Source organism: Dendrobates tinctorius, unplaced genomic scaffold, assembly GCF_039654945.1.
Source record: "Dendrobates tinctorius isolate UK_male_01 unplaced genomic scaffold, ASM3965494v1 ptg000046l, whole genome shotgun sequence".
NCBI classification, from domain to species: Eukaryota; Metazoa; Chordata; class Amphibia; order Anura; family Dendrobatidae; genus Dendrobates; species Dendrobates tinctorius.
In genome coordinates this window covers 62,804,048-62,825,502 of record NW_027361714.1, presented here as the reverse complement: position 1 = coordinate 62,825,502, position 21,455 = coordinate 62,804,048, and the positions used below count along the sequence as shown (strand labels likewise).

Below are 21,455 nucleotides of genomic sequence, written 5' to 3'. Positions count from 1 at the left end.
TCACACTGGTAATGCCCCTTTTCATTTACAATAATCTCTGGGGACAGAATGCCATGCAGATCAGTGTCCGGCCCATAGCCCTGAAGAGGTCATTTATAAATAATAAAATTGTGGATTTCTCTGGAATAAGACTTCAGATTGCAGATATCAAGGTACCATCTTTTTCAGCTTCCTATGACCTGCATGCCCATGACTTAAGGGGGGGTTGATCCTGGTGATAGTTTCCCTTTAGCCTATTCTTTCTGCTGACAAGTTTAAGTAGTGTGCTTTTTTCCCTCCCTTTTTTCCAAGAGCAATAAATGTTATATTTTTTGCATTCACATAGATGTATGATGTCTTGCTTTTTGAGGGACGAGTTGTAGTATTGAATGACTCCATTCATTTACCATTCAATGTACAAAAATCAGTAAAAAATGCTTTTTGTGTTTTGTTTTTACTTTGTACTTTCTGTCGTCAAGGTTTTGAACTTTTTTTAATTTTTCGGCGACATAGTCATATGTCAGGGGCATAATTTTGGGCTACATATAACTTTTTAACAAAGTTTATGTTTACTTTTTACAGAAAGGAATGTAAACAAAACAACGATTCTGCCACAGTTTCTGTTTGCATTGTAAATATGATGCTATTCACGTGCTGCACAAATTAAGTGTTAACGTTATACTGTGGATCAGTACTATTATGACATTAGCAAATGCATATAGTAGTTTTAAAAATTTTCCAATTTTATGTCAATGAAAAAAATGTTTTTGGGTTGCCACATTCTGAAAGCCATAAGTTTTGCAATTTTCTATCAGTTGAGCTGTATGTAGGACTATTTTCTTATTACATGTTTTATTCATTGGCGCCATTTTGTTGTAGATGCAATCTCTCTGTCTAACACATCATATGCCATTGTCACTAATGAAAACGGTACCTGAGGCGGGCAAAATACTGGGATTAGAGCCAGGTCTGGTTCCAGGACACATAACAGGAGGTCAGCTGTGCCTTACATCCGACACATGCTGCCGATGGCATGGGCACAACTTCTAAGCCCATACCATCCCAGAGGTGTAACTGTGTCCTTTATTGAGACACTTCGTAAATACAACATGACAAGTCATTGTACTTTTACCTTCTAAAGTAATTACAGTATGTAGGTAGTCACGTATACTTAATTTAAAATTAACTAAATATTGGCAGTAAACTTTCAGTGAGCATTAGGAACTATTCTGTAAATTTTCCATGAAATATAATTAATTTCACTGGCTAGGATTAAACAAGACCAGGAAAGGTGTTATTGTGTTCCTAAATGCCTGCCCTTTTGCAGTTGACTAGAAAGTTTCTATTCACTTTTCTATTTGTACAAGATTTAACGTAAACTGAATCAGATCAGTGAAGCTTATTGTGGATCAAGTCGTATTTGCTTTTCATTATTGAAAGACATCTTACTTTCATCAGTTTGCCCTTTCATCTGATTTGTGTACCATCATGTAGGTGTATGGAGCTCCATGTCTCATTCAATCACAGGTTCCCGAAACTGTCACTTGTTGATTTTAGTAGGTCATTAAAAGTCCAGTGATTATTTATTTATGCCTTTGTCTTGACTGCCTTCTTCTAAAGAGTGTGAGATGGTCACGTAGATATTAACAATATCAAACCCTTCCTCATGTTGACACGCAGGTTCCTTCCATTTAATACGAATGCTGCTTGATGAATATATACTGCTGGCAGTGGAAACACAGTTTAACAATGATAAGGAACAAGAGCTCCAGAATTTGCTGGATAAGTACATGAAGAATGCAGGTGGGTTTGTGCAAGGAAATGTCATCAAAATCTTAAAACAAATATTCGAAATAGTTTAGCCCCTGAGGCTATTGGTCCAAGGTATGCTGTGATTCCTAGGCTATGTTCACACTTTGAAGAACACTTCCACTTTGAGTTTGATTACAAATTTGTAACAAATATTCAACAAGTGTGTTACTTGTGGATTTTGTTGTGGATTTGGATTTCAATCTACTACTGTGAATTGCTGCAAATTCAAAGTGTGGAATTTGCACCACAAATCACCAGCAAACGCTCAATGGCTTTAAAGTTTTCATGTAAAAAAAAAATTGTGGCGTTTTATTTTATTATTGACTAAAGATGAACAGATTGCTTTGTCCAACCCCTGTCCCAGTCAGTGCTTTCTGGCCGTGGACAGGAGCTGAGCAAATTTCCTTACCCTCCAGGATCCCAGGCTCGCCTTATGATTCACTAATCTCTATTATTGACTAGCACATTATAGCTAGTCATCATATGAAATGTTAGTAGCACAGTAGAGACTGCCATAATCCAGTGTAAACTATCTTATAAGCAAGGAGTAGAGATGAGCGACTTTGCCTTTTTTAGGGTCGAGTCGGGTTTCATTAAACCCGACATTCTCAGAAGTCGAGTCGAAGGAAATCGACCGACTATGGGGAAAAGTTGGAGGTCCGACTGAAACATGAAACCCAATGCATGTCAATGGGGAAGCAAAGTCAGCAGGGAGTGGAGGATACCTACATGCCAGACCACTTTTTTAAAGTGTGCCACATCTCTCTCTCTCCCTGGACGCTGCACATGTCATCTCGTTGCCCACAGTGTACATCCTTTCCCATTGAATAAAAATCCAGAAAAAAAGGGGTTAAATCAATAAAATTCACCACTAAAAGGTGTACTCCAAATAGCACTATGCAAACAGAAGAAAACGGGAGTACAAATACCCATATAAAATATTAATTTTATTGCATAATAAATATTCAATCCAAAATTGTAAAAGTATTAAAATTTACCATATACAAATTCCAAAGTGAAGGACACATGACCTTACATCTGACACAATTACAGATTTTATATAGACCTGGGATTCAGAGATTATAAAATTTACATATTGATTTAATCCATATATATATATGTATTATAACACTGTCATAGTGCTGGGCACTCACAGAGATCACTATGGGTAATGTCAACTCAAATGTCATTATATCTCCATAGATATGGCCCCATATAGTTCCTAAAAGTTACCACAAAGCGCACACCCAGCACAAAATAGAGTCTCACCCAAATTGGTCCCAGTAAAAGGTCAGATGGTGCAGCCATGCTCATTGCTCATTGGCTGAAAAAAAAGTCACGTGCAAGCATTCTGTGAAATTCGACTTTGGCGCTCGAGTCGCCGACCGCATGGCTGACCTCACGCTATGGTCGAGTTTCGCCGAGCGAAACCCGACTTTGGCGAAAGTCGGCGACTTTTCAATCTGACCGACCTGTTTCTCTCAACTCTAGCAAGGAGTAGTGGGCAGTGGATTTATAACTGCATGTTGCTACACTGATTTGTCACGCATCCCCGTACTGGAGTAAGCTTGCATTTTTTTTAAGCTTTTTTAAAATTTTTGACCTTAGTTGTGCAGTAGCCCCACTAAAATTACATCATCCTTTTAAAAGTAGTAATAACTAATAGGAATATCAAAAAGTTGAAAGTTGTTGCACAATAAAGGCATTCAACAGAATTTGATGCCAAAAAACAGGTGCAAAAGCCTTGATACATTTTCCCCATAGTGTGTATTCCAAATTCCTAATGTAATGCACTAAGAACATTTTAATATAATCCATGCAGTCAGAAATGTGCATGCACTGTAATGGATTTTGTAAATCTTAATAGGAGTTAAACGCCTTTCTTTTACTTAGAATAAGGCCAGTTTAAAACGTCCGATATGCAATGTCCATTTAAGGACTATGAAGGTAGGTGTCACGTATGCGCTGCTGAGAAGAAAAGTCCTTAAAATCAAATTGTTTATTGGAACAGGTTTACAAATCGACGCATTTCAGGGTCACGCAGGACCCCTTCATCAGGACAAACATAACTTTAATGACTGTTATGTCTGACCTGAACTCATCATCCTCATACAGTATGTGCCTATGAGTTTGGTGTGTTGCTGTCAAGAGACCCGGAGACTGTCTTGACATCACAATCCATACTCATGTGAGCAAAAAAGTGACGTGAACATGGTACATAGTGTACTTCTTTTTGGTGCGAAGCATGAGAAAAACAGGCACAATTACTTTGATAAATGTAAGTCAATATTTGTCTATGCTGACAATATTTTCCAAAGCAAATATGTAAAACAAAAAACAAATCTTAAAGGGAACCTGTCACCCCCTGGGCCTTTTTAAGTAAAAGAGCCGTTTTCAGCAGCACTAAATGCCTGCCATACTTCTATTGTGTCCTGGAGGTATGTTTTCTCCCCCTGTGTCAACCGCATGGCAACCGTCGATCATCTCCCTCTTGCCTCTGTGCGCTGTGTCTTCTGTTCCTCGTTACATGACCAGCGCCTGCACGCTATAAACATTTTTTCGGGCATGCGCCGTGTGCGCTGCCCAGGAACTTACATCATATGATGATGTAATGATATCGTGCATGCGTGTAGCAGAGGCCACAGATCCCACCCTGCAGTGTTATGATGTATTCACCCTGCGGGGCTGGGACTCTGGCGCCTGCGCAGTGAGGATCTCTGCACCTGTCCCCATCTCCCTCCTCCTCTTTCCTCCACCACAATACGTCGGCACTCGGCAGCGTCTTAGTGAGCTGAAGTACCGACCTATTACGGTGGAGGAAGGAGGAGATGGGGGCAGGTGCAGAGATCCTCCTGCACAGGTGCCAGATTCCCAGCCCCGCAGTGTGAATACATCATAACACACTGCGGGATGAGATCTGGGGCCTCCGCTACACGCAGGCGCGATATCATTACATCATCACCTGAAGTAAGTTCACGGGTAGTGTGCACAGTGCATGCCCGAGAAATGTTTGCAGAGCGCAGGCACCGGGAATGTAACAGGAACACAGGAGGCGGCGCACAGGCGTAAGTGGGAGATGATTGACGACAGGACACAATAGAGGTATTGCGGGCAATTTATAAATGTCTTCATTTCAGCATTCCTAGGGATAAGAAACATAAGAGCCACCTTCACAGAATGCAGCCTTAGTGCTGCTGAAGGTGGCTCTTTTACTTTAAAAGGCCCTGGAGGGGTGACAGGTTCCCTTTAAGAAAATGGGATTGACCTCAAAGCAGTCAAAGTGTGTAATATATATAATGTAATCATAGATTGCTAAGAGACCCAAAAATCACATATATTATGAAATTGTTTTAACGTGTGATTCAAAACAACAGCTAATCCACATGAATTATATAAATGTTCATCGAAGTATGTCAAGCCGTAACTACAGTAGAAAAATGAATTACAGTATGACCATCTGTTCAACTAAATGCTTCTAGGTTTCTTTGTAATTGCCATAATATACAGTGGCATGTAAACGTTCAGGCACCCCTGGTCAAAATTCCCATTATTGTGAACAGTTAAGCAAGTTGAAGTTGAAATGATCTATAAAAGGCCTAAAGTTAAAGATAACATAGTAACATAATTACTAAGGTTGAAGGGAGACTTTAAGTCCATCTAGTTCAACCCATATCCTATCCTAACTTGCCCTAACATGTTGATCCAGAGGAAGGCAAAAAAAACCCATGTGGCAAACAGTAAGCTTCACATTGAGGAAAAAAATTCCTTCCCGACTCCACAAACGGCAATCAGACTAGCTCCCTGGATCAGCGCAATATTAAGAAAACTAGTGTATATACCCTGTAATATTATACTTTTCAAGAAAGGCATCCAGTCCCTTCTTAAATTTTAGTAGGGAATCACTCATTACAACATCATGTGGCAGAGAGTTCCATAGTCTCACTGCTCTTACAGTAAAGAATCCGCGTCTGTGAGTATGCTTAAACCTTCTTTCCTCCAGACGTAGAGGATGCCCCCTTGTCCCCGTCACAGGTCTAAGAGCAAAGAGATCATTAGAAAGGTCTTGGTATTGTCCCCGCATATATTTGTAATAAGAACACCCCTAAGCCTTCGATTCTCCAAACTAAATAACCCCAAGTGTAATAACCTGTCTTGGTATTGCAGACCCCCTAGTTCCCTAATAACCTTGGCCACTCTTCTCTGCACCCGCTCCAGTTCAGCTATGTCTTTCTTATACACCGGAGACCAGAACTGTACGCAGTATTCTAAGTGTGGCCGCACTAGTGACTTATATAGAGGTAAAATTATGTTCTCCTCATGAGCATCTATGCCTCTTTTAATGCATCCCATTATTTTATTTGCCTTTGCAGCAGCTGCCTGACACTGGCCACTAAATGTGAGTTTGTTGTCCACCCATACACCCAGGTCTTTTTCAGTGACTGTTTTGCCCAGTGTTTTACAATTAAGCACATAATTATACATCTTGTTCGTTCTACCCAAGTGCATGACCTTACATTTATCCCCATTAAAGCTCATTTGCCATTTATCAGCCCAAGCTACTAGTTTACATAAATCCTCCTGTAATATAAAATTGTCCTCCTCAGTATTGTTTACCCTGCAGAGTTTAGTGTCATCTGCAAGATGCCACATTTCCTTCGTATTTTAGTAAAATATACACTGCTCAAAAAAAAGGGAACACTTAAACAACAGAATAAAACTCCAAGTAAATAAAATTTCTGTGAAATCAAACTGTCCACTTAGCAGCAGTGATGTGGAATAGACAACAGATGGAAATTATTGGCAATTATCAAGACACCCTCAATAAAGGAGTGGTTCTGCAGGTGGGGACCACAGACCACATCTCAGTACCAATGCTTTCTGGCTGATGTTTTGGTCACTTTTGAATGTTGGTTATTCTTTCACACTCGTGGTAGCATGAGACGGACTCTACAACCCACACAAGTGGCTCAGGTAGTTCAGTTCATCCAGGATAGCACATCAATGCGAGCTGTGGAAAGAAGGTTTGCTGTGTCTGTCAGCGTAGTGTCCAGAGGCTGGAGGCACTACCAGGAGACAGACCAGTACACCAGGAGACGTGAAGGGGGCTGTAGGAGGGCAACAACCCAGCAGCAGGACCGCTATCTCCGCTTTTGTGCAAGGAGGAACAGGATGAGCACTGCCAGAGCCCTGTAAAATGACATATATATATATATATATATATATATATATATATATATATATATATATAGTCATCTTTTACATTTTAGAAATTATAAAAAGCAAATTGGGCAGATGCAAACGTTTTGACACCCTGTATGGTAAGTACCTAGCAGCACCCCCTCTTGAAAGTATCACAGTTTGTAAACACTTTTTGTAGCCAGCTAACCAGCCAAGAGTCTTTCGATTCTTGTTTGAGGGATTGTCGTCCTTAGAAAATTCTTCCAGTTCTGTGAGATCACTGGGTCATCTTGCATGCACTGCTATTTTGAGGTCTAGCCACAGATTTTTAATGATGTTGAGATTAAGGGACTATGATGGTTTTTGTAAAACCTTTAGTTTGTGCCTTTTGAGGTAGTCTTTTGTAGATTTTGTATAAAACTATTGCTGTGATTAGTGGTGCTCATATATTACCTTATAGCCGCTGCAAAATTAGGGTCTCAATCAAACAGACCAAAAGGGATAAAATAATATAAAAAAAAATAACTTGCGCTGGTTATAGGCTTTGTTAGCTACTTCTCCATACCACTGAAAATGTACAGCCTATATGTTAAACTGTTCAATTTACATAAGTGAAAAGTTTTGTTAAAATAAATATCAGGGATTTTACCTTGAACGGGCAAGAAGTCCTGAAGATTAAAGTGCCTTAGTGCATGAGGTAGATATCCTGAATAATAAAGCTTGAATAGTCATTATATAGTGTATATAACTTTGCACATGTAATATGTAAAGTGCATTATGGTTATTAATATAAAAACTCTGAAGAAATAAGTTACTAAAACAATGTTTCTGCTTGTTTGCACTTTTAAAATTTAGGGCAAATATTAGATAATACTTAATACTTATGTCCAGGGGACTATACCTTCAGCTGTCCAGTAAGATTTCCTAATAATTAAGGTGCCTCAGTGCTTGAAATAGCAGCCTTAAATGACAAGTCCTTCTATATAAAAAATATGCAAGGCATACCGCTGGTGTTAACATTCCGTGGAAAGTTGATGGTATAAAGTTCAAAGAAGCGCTTTCCCGGCTGGTGACAGTCGCTTAGATCCAGAGTCCTATGGTGCTCCTCTCAGCACATGTAAACCACAGGACCTATAGGACCTTTATGACATGTTCGGTCAGGTGACGTTTAGCGGTCATATGGTGCACACTCTTTAGTTACGGTAAGCAAGCAGGACCAATTCCTGCGCATTGCGGAAAATGGCGTTTTCCTTCCTTCATCCTGTCATCTTTAACTTTAGGTCTTTTAGAGATCTTTTCATCTTCAACTTGCTTAACTATTCACAGTAACAGTCATTTTGACTAGGTGTGCCCAAACATTTACATGCCACTGTATCTAATACACTCCATAAAATACAAAGTATGTGTAAAGAGTTTACTAGTTCAAATAAAACAATAAGAATGTCTGAACAGGTATACAAAATATATTATGCTTCCTCTTCAGGTATAGTGCTTACAGTACATGTCATCATTATTTGAAATCTTTAATACATTTGGTTGTATCTATATAGATGCTAGCAAAGCAACCTTTACTGCATCACCAAGCTCCTGCTTTCTTGCAAGTCGAAACAAGTCTGGAGGACTTTCAAATGATCCTACAGTCAAGAACGAATGCCTTCAAGAACAGACTTACTCAAATTTGTCACCAGACCATCATGCAGGACTTGTTCGTGGCTTACACGCCTTCTCAAGTGAAGATAACCAAACTATTCCACTCACAGGTAGTGTGGGAAAGTGTAACTAATGTTTTGATTTGAGAGAAGAGTCTCTTTCTGAATGAATGGATTTCAGCTTTATAATTGTGGATACTGGATATGGAAGTGTTAAATACTAAATAATAGAGTTGGGTGAATTTATTTGTGTGGAATTGATTTGCACTTGAATTTTTCAAGAATCTGTGATTGCCAGAACGCTAATTTTTTGTAATTCACTCTACACTAATATAGCAAAATTTTGATGAACCTTGCAGGGTTGGCAAAAGTAACAAAAAATAATAAATCATAATAATATTCACCCCACTGCTCACATCTTCAGCCACCACTGCTGCTTGCATTCCCATTGTACAATGCCCTTCATATCATCATTGCATGTTGCATCTTCATGCTAGGCTGGGACTATCGGCCTTGACTAAGCCCTGGACCACCCTGAGCACACACAGGGTCTTCCTCTGACTGTGCTCAAGGTCATGCGCCAGGACTTCCAGCTATGATTAGGCCAGGGAAGTCTGTGCTCAGGTTTATTGCAAAATCAGTGTGCACCACAACTTTATAATGCACACTCTAAGCTGTGGCTTCTGAGTAGGCTGATCCTGGACCTAGTTACGGCCTGAAGTCCTGGCCTAGCATGAAGATGCATGTGGTGGCAGTAACAAGATGTGAGAACCATACAGTGAACAATGAGCAGCAGGTGTGACTGGTGAGGTGAGTATTGTTTGTTGGAGTTTTTTCACATCTCAGCATCAAATTGGTGGGTATCTGACACTTTGATCTTCAGCTGCTTTCACCTGTATAGGATCTGAACTGCAGTTCTTGGCAGCAGAAAGTACACAGTGAATGGGGCTGGCTGTTCAGTGTTTACATCTGGCCATTTTGGAGCGGAGCACAATTAATTTTTGGGGAATTTCAGAACCCCTCAGGTTTCACATTGATGACCTTTCCTCAGTATAGCTCATCAATATCATAAGCCTTGACATTCCTTTAAAGATAGGCTCATCTTATCAGACTTGTATTTTTTATTTTATGTACTATCTCAAAGCACTAAGTTAAGTTTTAATTATAAATGTGCATTTTTTAGATCAGATGGAAGTAACCCAAAGCACAGCTCATCTTATGACTCCACCTATGTCACCTGCCATACTCAACCGAGGAAGCGTCATAAACCAAGGACCAATGGTATTGAGGCCCTCCAGTGTGGGTCCTGGATTAACAACCCATTCTCAAGCCTCTTCATTTTCTGAGCCACCCTACCACAATCTTTCTGAATCTAATGAAAACTATTTTGGAAACAGTCCTAACTATCAGGCCATGTTCAGAACTCATACTCAGTCTGGAAACTTTCAGCATAGGGTGGATCAAAGTAGATATTCCCATTTAAACGACCAACAAGTACCAAGGGATTATTTTACGAGCAGTTGTGCGGTGACTCCATTTAGCACCCGTCCATCATCCAACTATGGGTCATCAAATTCTCAAGAAATACAAGGCATGCAATTCTTTAATTCAAATGGATACAATTTCTTAAATAGTGCTGCTTCTGGAAACTGTCAAGGAGGAACATATACTTCAAACACAAGCAATGGTATTGTATGCAAAGTTTAATAACGTGTCTCTTACTGTACATATCAATCTTTGCACTAACATAGGCATTTTGTGTGTTTTTGTGTGAATTTTTCATTATTGTGAGCCAAGTATTGGTTTATTGATTACTACAGATGTAACCCCGGGGAAATACAGTCTTCAGGGTTGGTTGTATTTGAGAAATGTGAACCACATGGAAAATTACCCAAACTGCATATCTCCTTTGAATTGTTCAGGTGTATATGGTAAAGTGTCAAGTTTTAAGCAGCAGAACTAGTTTTGTGCTTTATTTAGTAACTGAAGATTACTTGATATCTCGGTGAACAAAAAAGCTACTCTGTGTAATAACGAATTACCTGTAAAGGGCATGTCACACTAAGCGATATCGCTGGCAATATCGCTATAACTTGTGACGTTATAGCGATATTGCTAGCGATATCGCTGTGTGTGATACTTACCTACGACCCGCTCCCCCGCTAGTTATCGCTGATAGCGCGAGAACGTCCAGGACTGTTTCTCGTCGTCAGCTTCCTGCGGTGCTTCCTGTGGAGAGACGAGCGACGTGTGGACGCGGGCGGGAGGACGCAGGATCGCCTCGTCTGACAGGTAAGTAGCGACCCCCAACCCCTGCAATGTCGCTGGTGAGATCTGCCTGTGTGGCAGCTCACTAGCGACCACTTACCGATCCTGACCGCGTCATATCGCTGGTCGGGATCGCTGGTGCATCGCTAAGTGTGACAGTACCTTTAGGACTCAGGAGTATTAGGATAGTACCAATGAGAAAGATGCTAATCTGTTAAATTGCATGTACAGCATTCGCAAGGGTACAATAGCATATAAAAGTTTCGGCACCCGTGGTCAAAATTACTGTTGTTGTGAACAGTTGTGAGTTGAAGATGAAATTATCTCTAAAAGCACTAAAGTTAAAGATGACACACTTACTTTGTATTTTAGCCAAAAAAAATCATATTTAACATTTTAACCCCTTCCTGAAATGTTCTCCATATATAGATTGGTCTGCAGGAGCTGCATTCCCACAAATTGTCATATATATACAGTGTCATGATTGCGCAGGCTTACACTGAGCACCGCCACTATCAAATGCGGGTGTCAACTCTATATGAGAACTGACACACTGCACCAACATCCATGATTGGGTCTAGCACACCCACTCTGATGCAGCTGTCAATAGTGACAGAGACATCGCAGGGCATTGCAGAGGGAGGAAGCTACTTCCGTGCACCCATCGGCACAACACGATGCGATCGCATTATGCCAATGGTTTTCATGGTGCCTTCTGGCCGAAAGAAGGCCACAGAGTCACCCAGGGACGGTGACCTGTCAGCTCTTGCTCAGAACACGAGTTGATATGCCTACTCCTTGCATGTCAGATGCTGAGCTAATGCTCAGCGATCTGTCATTGTGAAGTTGATGAACCATCCTGGGACAAAATAAAGATGTTTAAAAAAAAAAGTTAATAAAATTAGTAAAAATATTTTTTTAAAAATCACAAAACAGTGAAAAGAGAAAAATTCTTAATCCAATAAATACATTTATTTATGTAAACTTTTTTTTAAAGTACACATATTTAGTTCCGCTGCATCCAGAATGACCTGACCTATAAAACTGTCCCATTATTGAACACTTTCAGTGAACACTGTTAAAAAAATAAATAAAAAATGAGGCATAAAATGATGCTTTACCATCATACAGCTGAACATAAAGTGGAATAAAACGCAATCAAAAAGACAAAAATGTAAATAAAAAGAAATCTCTGAAAACTTCATTTGGTCCTGCAAAAAACAAACTGCCATGCAGCTCAATTAGTGTAAAATTAAAAAAGTCATAGCTCTCAGAATAAAGTGATGCAAAAATAATTATTGTTCTATTAAAATTTTTATTCTGTAAAAGTGCCAAAACACGAAAAAAATATAAATGTGGTATCGCTATAATGGTACTAACCTGAAGAATAAAGCTGCCTTATCAATTTTACCACAGTCGGAATGGCATTGAAAAAACAAAAACAATTCCTGAATTGCTGGTTTTTGTTCATTCTGCCTCCCAAATATCAGAATAGAAAGTGATCAAAACATTATGAGCCCGAAAGTGGTACTAATAAAAATGTCAGCTGATCTCACAAAAAACAAGCCCTCACATGACTCTGTATGCTGACATATGGAAAAATTATAGCTCTCAAAATATGGCGATGGAAAAACTAGTTTTTGCAATAAAAAGTGTTTTTTAATGTGTGACAGCAGCCAAAGATAAAAAACCCATATAAATCTAGTATCCCTGTAATTTCCCCGACCCGAAGAAAAAAGTAGTATAATCGCTTATACTGCACGAGAAACAGCATAAAAAATTATTTTTTCATTCTGCCTCCCAAAGTGCTTGTACAGAGATTTCCATGTAAATCGCTGAAATATGTGATTCAGACAAAAACCTCTGTGGAAGATTCCCTATAATGAAGCAGAGGGAGGCACTGTGGCCACCGTCTGGCCGCCTATGATCCAGTGGTGTCCGTCTTTTGAGGTGTGCATAAAAGTTCAGTCTGCCACAGTTTTGTGCCCCTCTGAAAAGAAGGACACCACTGAACAGAGTCCAGATGTCATATAATAGTGAATGGATCCTCATGGGTTTCATCTGAATCAAATATAGGGGGGTTTTCACTTTACTGGTAGTACAAAACCTCTGGAAAAGTACAATGGCTCCTTGTCCCCCATAAGAAATTCAGCAAATTCTGCACTCCCAAGTTCAAATGTCCCCCCCCTGTAATGTCAATATGATCACTGCACCACTAGATGAATTCATTGAGGAGTTCAGTTTGTAAAATGGGGTCACCTATGTGGGGGTTCTGATTTCTGGGCACCTCAGGGGCTCTACCAATGTGACACAACACCCTTAAACCAAATCAGCAAAATCTGAAATCCAATATAGTGCTTCTTCCCATCTGAGCTTTTCACTGTGCCTCAAAAGTAGTTTTTGACTACATATAGGCTATTGGTGTACTCAGAAGAAATTGCGCAATACATTTTGGGGTTCATTTTCCCCTGTTAAGCTTGTGAAAATAAATTAATTGGGACTAAAATAACATTTTTGTGGGTTTATTTTCATGGCTAAACATTACAAACCTCTGTGAAGCACCATAGGGAAAAAAATTCCTTCCCCTTAGCTGGGTCAACCATCTACCTATAATATTATGTTATTCGTAACCTTCTATACTGTTACTCACAAGAAAAGCATCCATTCCTTTCTTAAATCCATTCAGTGAGTTGGCCATCACCACTTCCTCAGGAAGAGAATTCCAGAGCCTCACTGCTCTTACCGTGAAGAACCCTCTTCTATGCTGGTGCAGAAATTGTCTTTCCTCCAAACGAAGAGAATGCCCCCTTGTTCTTGTCACAGTCCTTGGTACAAACAGTTCATTGTAGAGATCTCTGTATTGCCCTCTGATATACTTGTACATATATATTAGGTCTCCCCTAAGTCTTCTCTTTTCTAGAGTAAATAGACCTAATTTTGATAACCTTTCTGGGTATTGTAGTGAACCAACTCCATTTATCATTTTAGTAGCCCGCCTTTGAACCCTTTCAAGTTCAGTAATGTCTTTCTTGAGCACCGGTGTCAAAAATTGCACACAATACTCCAAGTGTGGTCTGACGAGTGATTTGTACAGAGGGAGAAGTATGTTTTCATCTCGTGTCCCCAGACCTCTTCTAGTGCATCCCATGACCCTGTTTGCTTTGGTGGCAGCTGCCTAACACTGGGCACTCCAATTTAGCTTCTTATTGACTAAGATGCTTAAGTCTTTTTCCATGTCTGATTTCCCCAGCAGTTTCCCATTTAGTAAATAATTATAGCATCTGTTTCTCCTTCCCATGTGCATAACCTTACACTTATCTGTGTTAAACCTCATTAGCCATTTTTCAGCCCAATTCTCCAATTTACTCAAATCTGTCTGTAGTTGCAAACTGTCCTCCTTTGTGTTAACTACCTTACATAGTTTTGTATCATCTGCAAATACTGATATTTTACTGTGTAAGCCATCCACTAGATCATTAATAAATATATTAAATAGTAGGGGGCCCAATACAGAACCCTGTGGTACCCCACTAGTAACCCTGGCCCAATCTGAGAATGCACCATTAATAACCACTCTTTGTTTTCTATCACTAAGCCAGCTACCTACCCATCTACGCACATTTTCCCCTAGACCAAGCTTTCTCATCTTACTTACCAATCTTTTATGTGGGACAGTGTCAAATGCTTTAGCGAAGTCAAGATAAATGACATCCAATGATTCTCCTTGGTCCATTTGAGAGCTTACATCCTCATAGAAGCTGATCAGGTTAGTTTGACAGGAGCGATCCTTCATAAATCCATGTTGATATGGAGTTTCTCTTAGAAACCCTTCAAAAATTTTACCCACAGCAGATGTTAAGCTTACCGGCCTATAGTTTCCAGGTTCCCTTTTACACTCGTTTTTGAATATTGGTACCACATTTGCTTGCCGCCAATCAAAAGGAACAGACCCTGTTTCTATAGAGTCTTTAAATATAAGGAATAGAGGCCTGTCTATCACATTACTTAACTCCCTTAATACCCGAGTGTGAATGTCCTCAGGGCCTGGTGATTTGTCAATCTTAATCTTACTAAGGCGGGTTTGCACTTCTTCCTGGGTTAGGCAGGTAATACTTAATGGGGAGTTTACATTATCACTCTGCATTTCCCCTGGCAAATCCTTTTCCTGTGTGAACACTGTTGAGAAAAAAGTATTTAAAACATTTGCTTTTCCCACATCGCTCTCTATGATTTCACACTCATTGTTCTTTAAAGGGCCGACACCATCAATTTTAATCTTTTTACTGTTTATATAATTAAAGAATAGTTTGGGGTTTGTTTTACTTTCCTTAGCAATGAGTCTCTCAGTTTCCACTTTTGCTAAATGTATTTGTTTTTTACATATTTTATTTTTTTCTCTATAACTTTTTAATGCTTCTTCAATGCCTTCTTGTTTTAGCTTCTTAAATGCCTTGTTCTTGTTATTTATTGCCCTTTTTACATCCTTATTTAGCCACATTGGTGTTCTCCTGTTCCTAGCCCTTTTATTTCAGTACGGTATGGCTAGCTTGCAGTGGGTGTGTAAAACTGATTTAAATATTTCCCATTTATTGTCTGTGCTCCTATTTTTGAGGACATTGTCCCAATCAGTCCTCTCTAAGCTGATCAAACTTTGCTTTCCTGAAAATCAGCGTTTTTGTAACCCCCTTCCAGGGCACCTTACTGAAGGACAAGTGGAATTGTATTATATTGTGGTCACTGTTCCCTAGGTGCCCATCGACTCGTACTTCTGTTATTCTATCTGGCCTGTTGCTTAAAATTAAGTCCAGAAGGGCTGTCCCTCTAGTTGGGCCCTGCACAAGTTGTGACAGATAATTATCCTTGGTCACTGACAGAAATTGGTTTCCTTTCTGAGATATGCAGGTTTCAGTTTCCCAGTCTATGTCGGGTGCTCAGCTCACATATAAGTATAAATACCGTATAAGGCTCCAGTTTCCATATTGGGGTAACTTGTGGGGGTTTCCACTATTTAAGCACATCAGGGGTTCTCCAAATGCGACATGACACCCAGAGAACATTCCATAAAAATCTGCGTTCCAAAACATCACTCCATACTTTCTGAGTCCTGTCGTGCACCTAAACAGTAGTTTCCCCCACATATGGGGTATTTGCGCACTCAGGAGAAACTGCACAATAAATTTTGGGGTCCATTTTCTTCTCCCCTTGTGAACATAGAAAAAAAAATTACTAAAAAACTTTTTTGTGGGGGAAACTTTTTTTATTTTTACTGCTCAACGTTTTACATTTCTATGAAGCACCTGGGGGTTCAAGGTAATCCCTACAAATCTAGATAAGTTCTGTGAGGGGTCTAGTTTCTAAAATGGGGTCACTTGTGTGGAACTTCCACTATTTAGGCACATCAGGGGCTCTTCAAATGCAACATGGCGTCCACTAATGTTTCCAGCACATTTTGCATTCAAAAAGTCAAAAGGTGCTCTTTAACTTCTGAACCCTGTCATGTTGCAAAACAATAGTTTTCCTCCACATATGGGGTATTGACATACTCAAGAAAAACTGTACAACAAATTGTATTCTGCAATTTCCCCTGTTACCATTGTAAAAATGGAAAATGTGGGGCTAAAAACATTTTTGTGTGAAAAATGTAATTTTTTTCATGGCTCAACGTTATAAACTTCTGTGACGCACCTGAGGGTTCAAGGTAGTCCCCACAAATCTAGATAAGATCTGTGAGGGGTCCAGATACCAAAATTATGTAAATTGCGAGTGGTTTCCACTGTTTAGGTACATCAGGAGCTCTCCAAACGTCACATGGCATGCCCTAATTATTCAAAAAAATTTACATTCAAAAAGTTAAATTGTGCTCCTTCTCTTCAGAGCTCTGCCGTGAGCCAAAACAGTAGTTTTCCCCACAAATGGAGTATCAGCATAAGCAGAAATTTTTCCTGTTACCCTTGCAAAAATAAAAAATTGGGGTCTAAACAAAATTTTTGTGAAACAAAGTCAACTGTTCATTTTTTCATTCCACATTTTATTAATTCTTGTGGAGCACCTAAAGCGTTAATAAACTTCTTGAATGTGGTTTTTAACACCTTGATGGGTGCAATTTTTAGAATGATGTCGCTTTTTAGTATTTTTTGTAATATAGGCTTCTCAAAGTTAATTCAAATGTGATGTGGTTGCTAAAAAAAATGGTTTCATAAATTTTGTCGGAAAAATAAGAAATCACTGGTCAACTTTTAACCCTTAAAACTTCCTTACAAAAAAATTACGGTATGTTTCAAAAATTTATTAACTATTTTGTGTGACATAATGTACTGGTTTAAGAGTATAAAAATGTAAATTTGAAAATTGAAAATTTTTCCAAATTTCTGATATTTTTTACAAATAAATGCAAGTTATGTCAAACAAATTTTACCACTATGATGAAGCACAATATGTCAGGAGAAAATAGCCTGAGAATTGGTGGGATCCAGTAAAACATTCCAGAGTTATTAATACATAAAGTGGCACTGGTCAGAATTGTCTAATAATTCTGCACATGGTGTATATTTACTCTCTATCCATATGTAACAGGAGCCAGGATTGGCCAACCATGTGTGATGGGTGATTGGTTGACCTCCCTTATGACATTAGAACTTAGGTCTTAAAAGATCCAGCACCCTCTTTTTTAGCTCATTGCAGCCTCAAACCCCTGACGAAGCCAGTCAACTGGTGAAACATGTTGGGGAGGCTTAGGAGCAAGTTTTAAAACAATTGCTATTGATTGTGTAGTGGGAATGAGTGGATATAGGTAGCGACCGTACCCTTCTCCATACCCCTGAATATGGGGGATATCAGCGTACTCAGGAGAAATTGCACAACAAATTGTATGGTGCAATTTTTCCTGTTACCCTTAAGAAATGGCAATATTTTTTGCTAAAACATATTTGTGGAGAAAATTTGATTTTTTTTTTTATTTTTACGGCTGAAATTTATAAACTTGTCTGAAGCACCTGGGGTTCAAGATGCTCACCACGCATCTAAACACATTCCTTGAGGGGTCTAGTTTAAAAAATATGGACACTTGCGGGGGGTTTTCCACTGTTTAGGCACATCAGAGGCTTTCTAAATGCGACATAGCGTCCACTAATTACTCCAGCAAATTTTGCATTCAAAAATTACAATGGCGCTCCTTCCCTTCCGAGCTCTGCCATGTGCCCAAACAGTGGTTTTCTTCCTCATATGGGGTATCGGCATTCTCAAGAGAAATAACACAACAAATTTTGGGGTCCATTTTTTCCTGTTATCCTTGTCAAAGTAAAAATATTTGAATCTGAAGTAATTTTTTTGTGAAAAAAGTTAAATGTTCATTTTTTTTCCCCACATTCCAAAAATTCCTGTGAAACACGTAAAGGGTTAACAAACTTTTTGGAATGAGCTTTTGATTGTGAAGTATCTACAATCAACGATGGTTTTGATAGCCATGTCATCTGCTAGTGTAGGTCCACTGTATTTGATCAAGATCAAACTCAGCGCAGCCGTCTGCCAGGAAATTTTAGAGCACTTCATGCTTCTCTTTGTCGAGAAACTTATTGGAGATAGAAATTTCATTCTCCAGCAGGACTTGGCAAATGTCTACATTGCCAAAAGTACTAATTCCTGGTTTAAAAACAACAGTATCACTGTGCTTGATTAATGAGCAAACTCGTCTGACCATAGCCTCATAGAGAATCTATGGGGTATTGTCAAGAGGAAGATGAGACACTGGACCCAACAATGCAGACGAGCTGAAGGCTGCTATCAAAGCAACCTGGGCTTCCATAGCACCTCAGCAGTGCCATAGGCTGATCACCTCCACGCCTCATTGATGCAGTATTTGATGCTAATGGAGCCCCGATTAAAAATTGAATGCATTTGCTGAACATACATTTCAGTAGACCAACATTTTGGATTTTAAAATCAGTTTTTCAAGCTGGTGTGATAAAGTATTCTAATTTACTGAGATAATGACTTTGGGCTTTTCATTGGCTGTAAGTAGAGTTGAGTGAAACGGGTCGGTCAAATTCAAAAATAGCCAACTTTGGCTAAAGTCGGGTTCCGCCGATTGAAACCCGACCATAGCGTGAGGTCGGACATGAGGTCGCCGATCAGAGCGCCAAAGTCGCGTTTCAAATAATGCTTCCAGCGCCTTTTCTCAGCCAATGAAGGTGGATGCACACTGTGGGCAATGCGATGACATGGGCAGCGGCCACCACCATCTTAGAGAAGGGCATTGAAGTGATTGGCTGGCTTTGTGTGCCATCACAGTGGGTATAAAAGGCTGTGACCGCCGACCGTCATCTTACTTCTGCCGATCTTAAAATAGGGAGAGGTGCAGCTGCTGATTCTGAACAGGGAGAGCGTTAGGCAGGGAAGAAGATAAAAAAAATAGCTTCTGCTGATAGCACTTTTCACTGTACAGTTAGTGTGCAGTGAAAGGGGAGGATTTTTGTTGTGTGCAGCAGCGCTGGTTGTGATTAGTCTGCCTTTCAAGGCTACCTGCTAGCTGCATTGCTGTGTGCACACTGTTGTTAAAACTGCTTTTTTCAAAGCACTCCAACTTTTATTATTTTGTCCTGGTGAGTTACTGAGCATTCATTTTTCCACACACCGTATAGCGGTGTACGCTCCTCACACACTACCGTGTACCAGCTGGTATCACGGACAAATAGAAGCTATCTGGGTGTGACTCTGGAAGAAAAAGCCAAGGAGTTTTTCCGTTTTTCCATACCTACACCTTAGAGTGCTGTCCGCTTTTCAAACAGTTTCGTATATCTGCTGTTTGATAACGGTCAAAACTAGACAGACAGCGTGTGTCAGTCCCTATACAAATAGATGGAGATTGACAATTTTCCATACAGACACCGTATAGCGGTGTACACTCCTCACACACACTACCATTGTTAGGCGTCGGATTCCTGTAGCAACACAACAGGAGTCCAGAGCCCCACATACTGCTTTGCAGCAAGTCAATCCTGAGGCTAAGTTCCGCTGCCGCTCCACTGAGCATGCTCATGAGATGATCTCCCATTGGAGCTTGAGAGTCACATGCTCAGGTCCTTCCCCTGATCTGGTTGGTCCATCTCAGAGATCTGGAAGGTCCCGGCAGCGCATGGCTATAAAAGGACTGTGCTAGTATAGACATTACTTGCTAGATGTGTGAATGGTGACGGATGTATGATTCTGGTGACTGACTCATTTGAAACCCCTTCCCTCTGATATTACGCATGTGGATAGGGAATTAGTTCAGCAGTCAGCGCCAGTCAGTGGCATGCCTTAGGCCATTGTGCACGCCGTGACTCTACAATAGCGTCCGATTGTGCTACTACTCACTGCACTATCGTCTCGCGGCAGTGTCCTATGCCGCGCTGCAGTTGCAGCTCTCTTTGGCGCCCACAGTAGCGATGCCGCACACGGTAGGTCTAGACGGATGCAGTTCCTTCTGCCTTTGGTCCTGCACCTGTGACCTGATACCGTGTGTGCATTTATCTGAGACCTGTGATGCTAACAGGCTCAGCCTTTTTGTGTTTACCCTTACTGGCATCTCTGTGATTAAACAGTGATTGCTCTGCGCACCTGGGTGACGTTTAACCCCGTGCACATTATACCACCATATAGCACGTCTGCCATTACTCAGCAGCAGTTATAACACCCTCTGCACGGTGGACCCCGAGCGGCGAACGCTAACAACCGTGTACCGCCTTGTATCACGGACAAATAGAAGCTATCTGTGTGTGACTGTGGAAAAAAAAGCAGAGGAGTTTTTCCGTTTTTCCAGACCTACACCTTAGTGTGCTGTCCGCTTTTCAAACAGTTTCGTATATCTGCTGTTTGATTATGGTCAAAACTAGACAGAGACAGCGTGTGTCAGTCCCTATACAAATAGACGGAGATTGACAATTTTCCATACAGACACCGTATAGAGCTGTCCGATTCTCAAACAGTATTGTATATCTGCCGTTCGCATTACAGTCACATCTATACAGAGTCAGCGTGTGTGTGACACTCCGTAAATCCATATACGGAGATTGTTAGTTACACAAAAAACGTATACAGCTGTACACTTCTGATACAGTTCCGTATATCTGCTTGTTGGATTACGGTCCAATACATACTGTGAGAGCATCTGTGACTAACAAAATATATACGTAGATTTAATTTTTTTAATACACCTTACACAGCTGGACGCTCCTCATACAGTACCATCTCTCTGCTGGTATTTTTGGTACATTTTCCCAAACATGAGTAAGTATGGTGGAAGACTCCACAGACGTGGGCAGGGGCAGCGCAGCTGGTACTGATGGTGGTGGTGCATCGGCTGGTTCTGGCAAAAGCACAATAGCAGCAAAGGCAGGAGGTGTTGAGCCTGCGTCATCGTCTGGCCCAAGAAGGCCTGTAAGGTTGCCTTTTCTTGGAGTAGGAAAACCGCTTTTAAAGCCAGAGCATCAGGAACAGGTTTTGGCGTACATTGCCGAAACAGCCACCAGCTCTATTGCCTCCTCTTCTGAACGGTCGAAACCTGCAAGCACGGGTTCGTCAGTACAGGGTTCT

General features: G+C 40.3%; 1 protein-coding gene across 1 annotated transcript in view; it reads left to right on the top strand.

The window, feature by feature from the left end:
- Positions 1–21,455, top strand: part of RFX6 (regulatory factor X6) — a 272,259-nt gene that overhangs the window by 152,770 nt on the left and 98,034 nt on the right. The window contains exons 15-17 of the mRNA XM_073575949.1: positions 1,660–1,782; positions 8,520–8,729; positions 9,802–10,305. Coding sequence (XP_073432050.1) covers positions 1,660–1,782; positions 8,520–8,729; positions 9,802–10,305 — 837 coding nt within the window. The remainder of the gene's footprint in view (positions 1–1,659; positions 1,783–8,519; positions 8,730–9,801; positions 10,306–21,455) is intronic.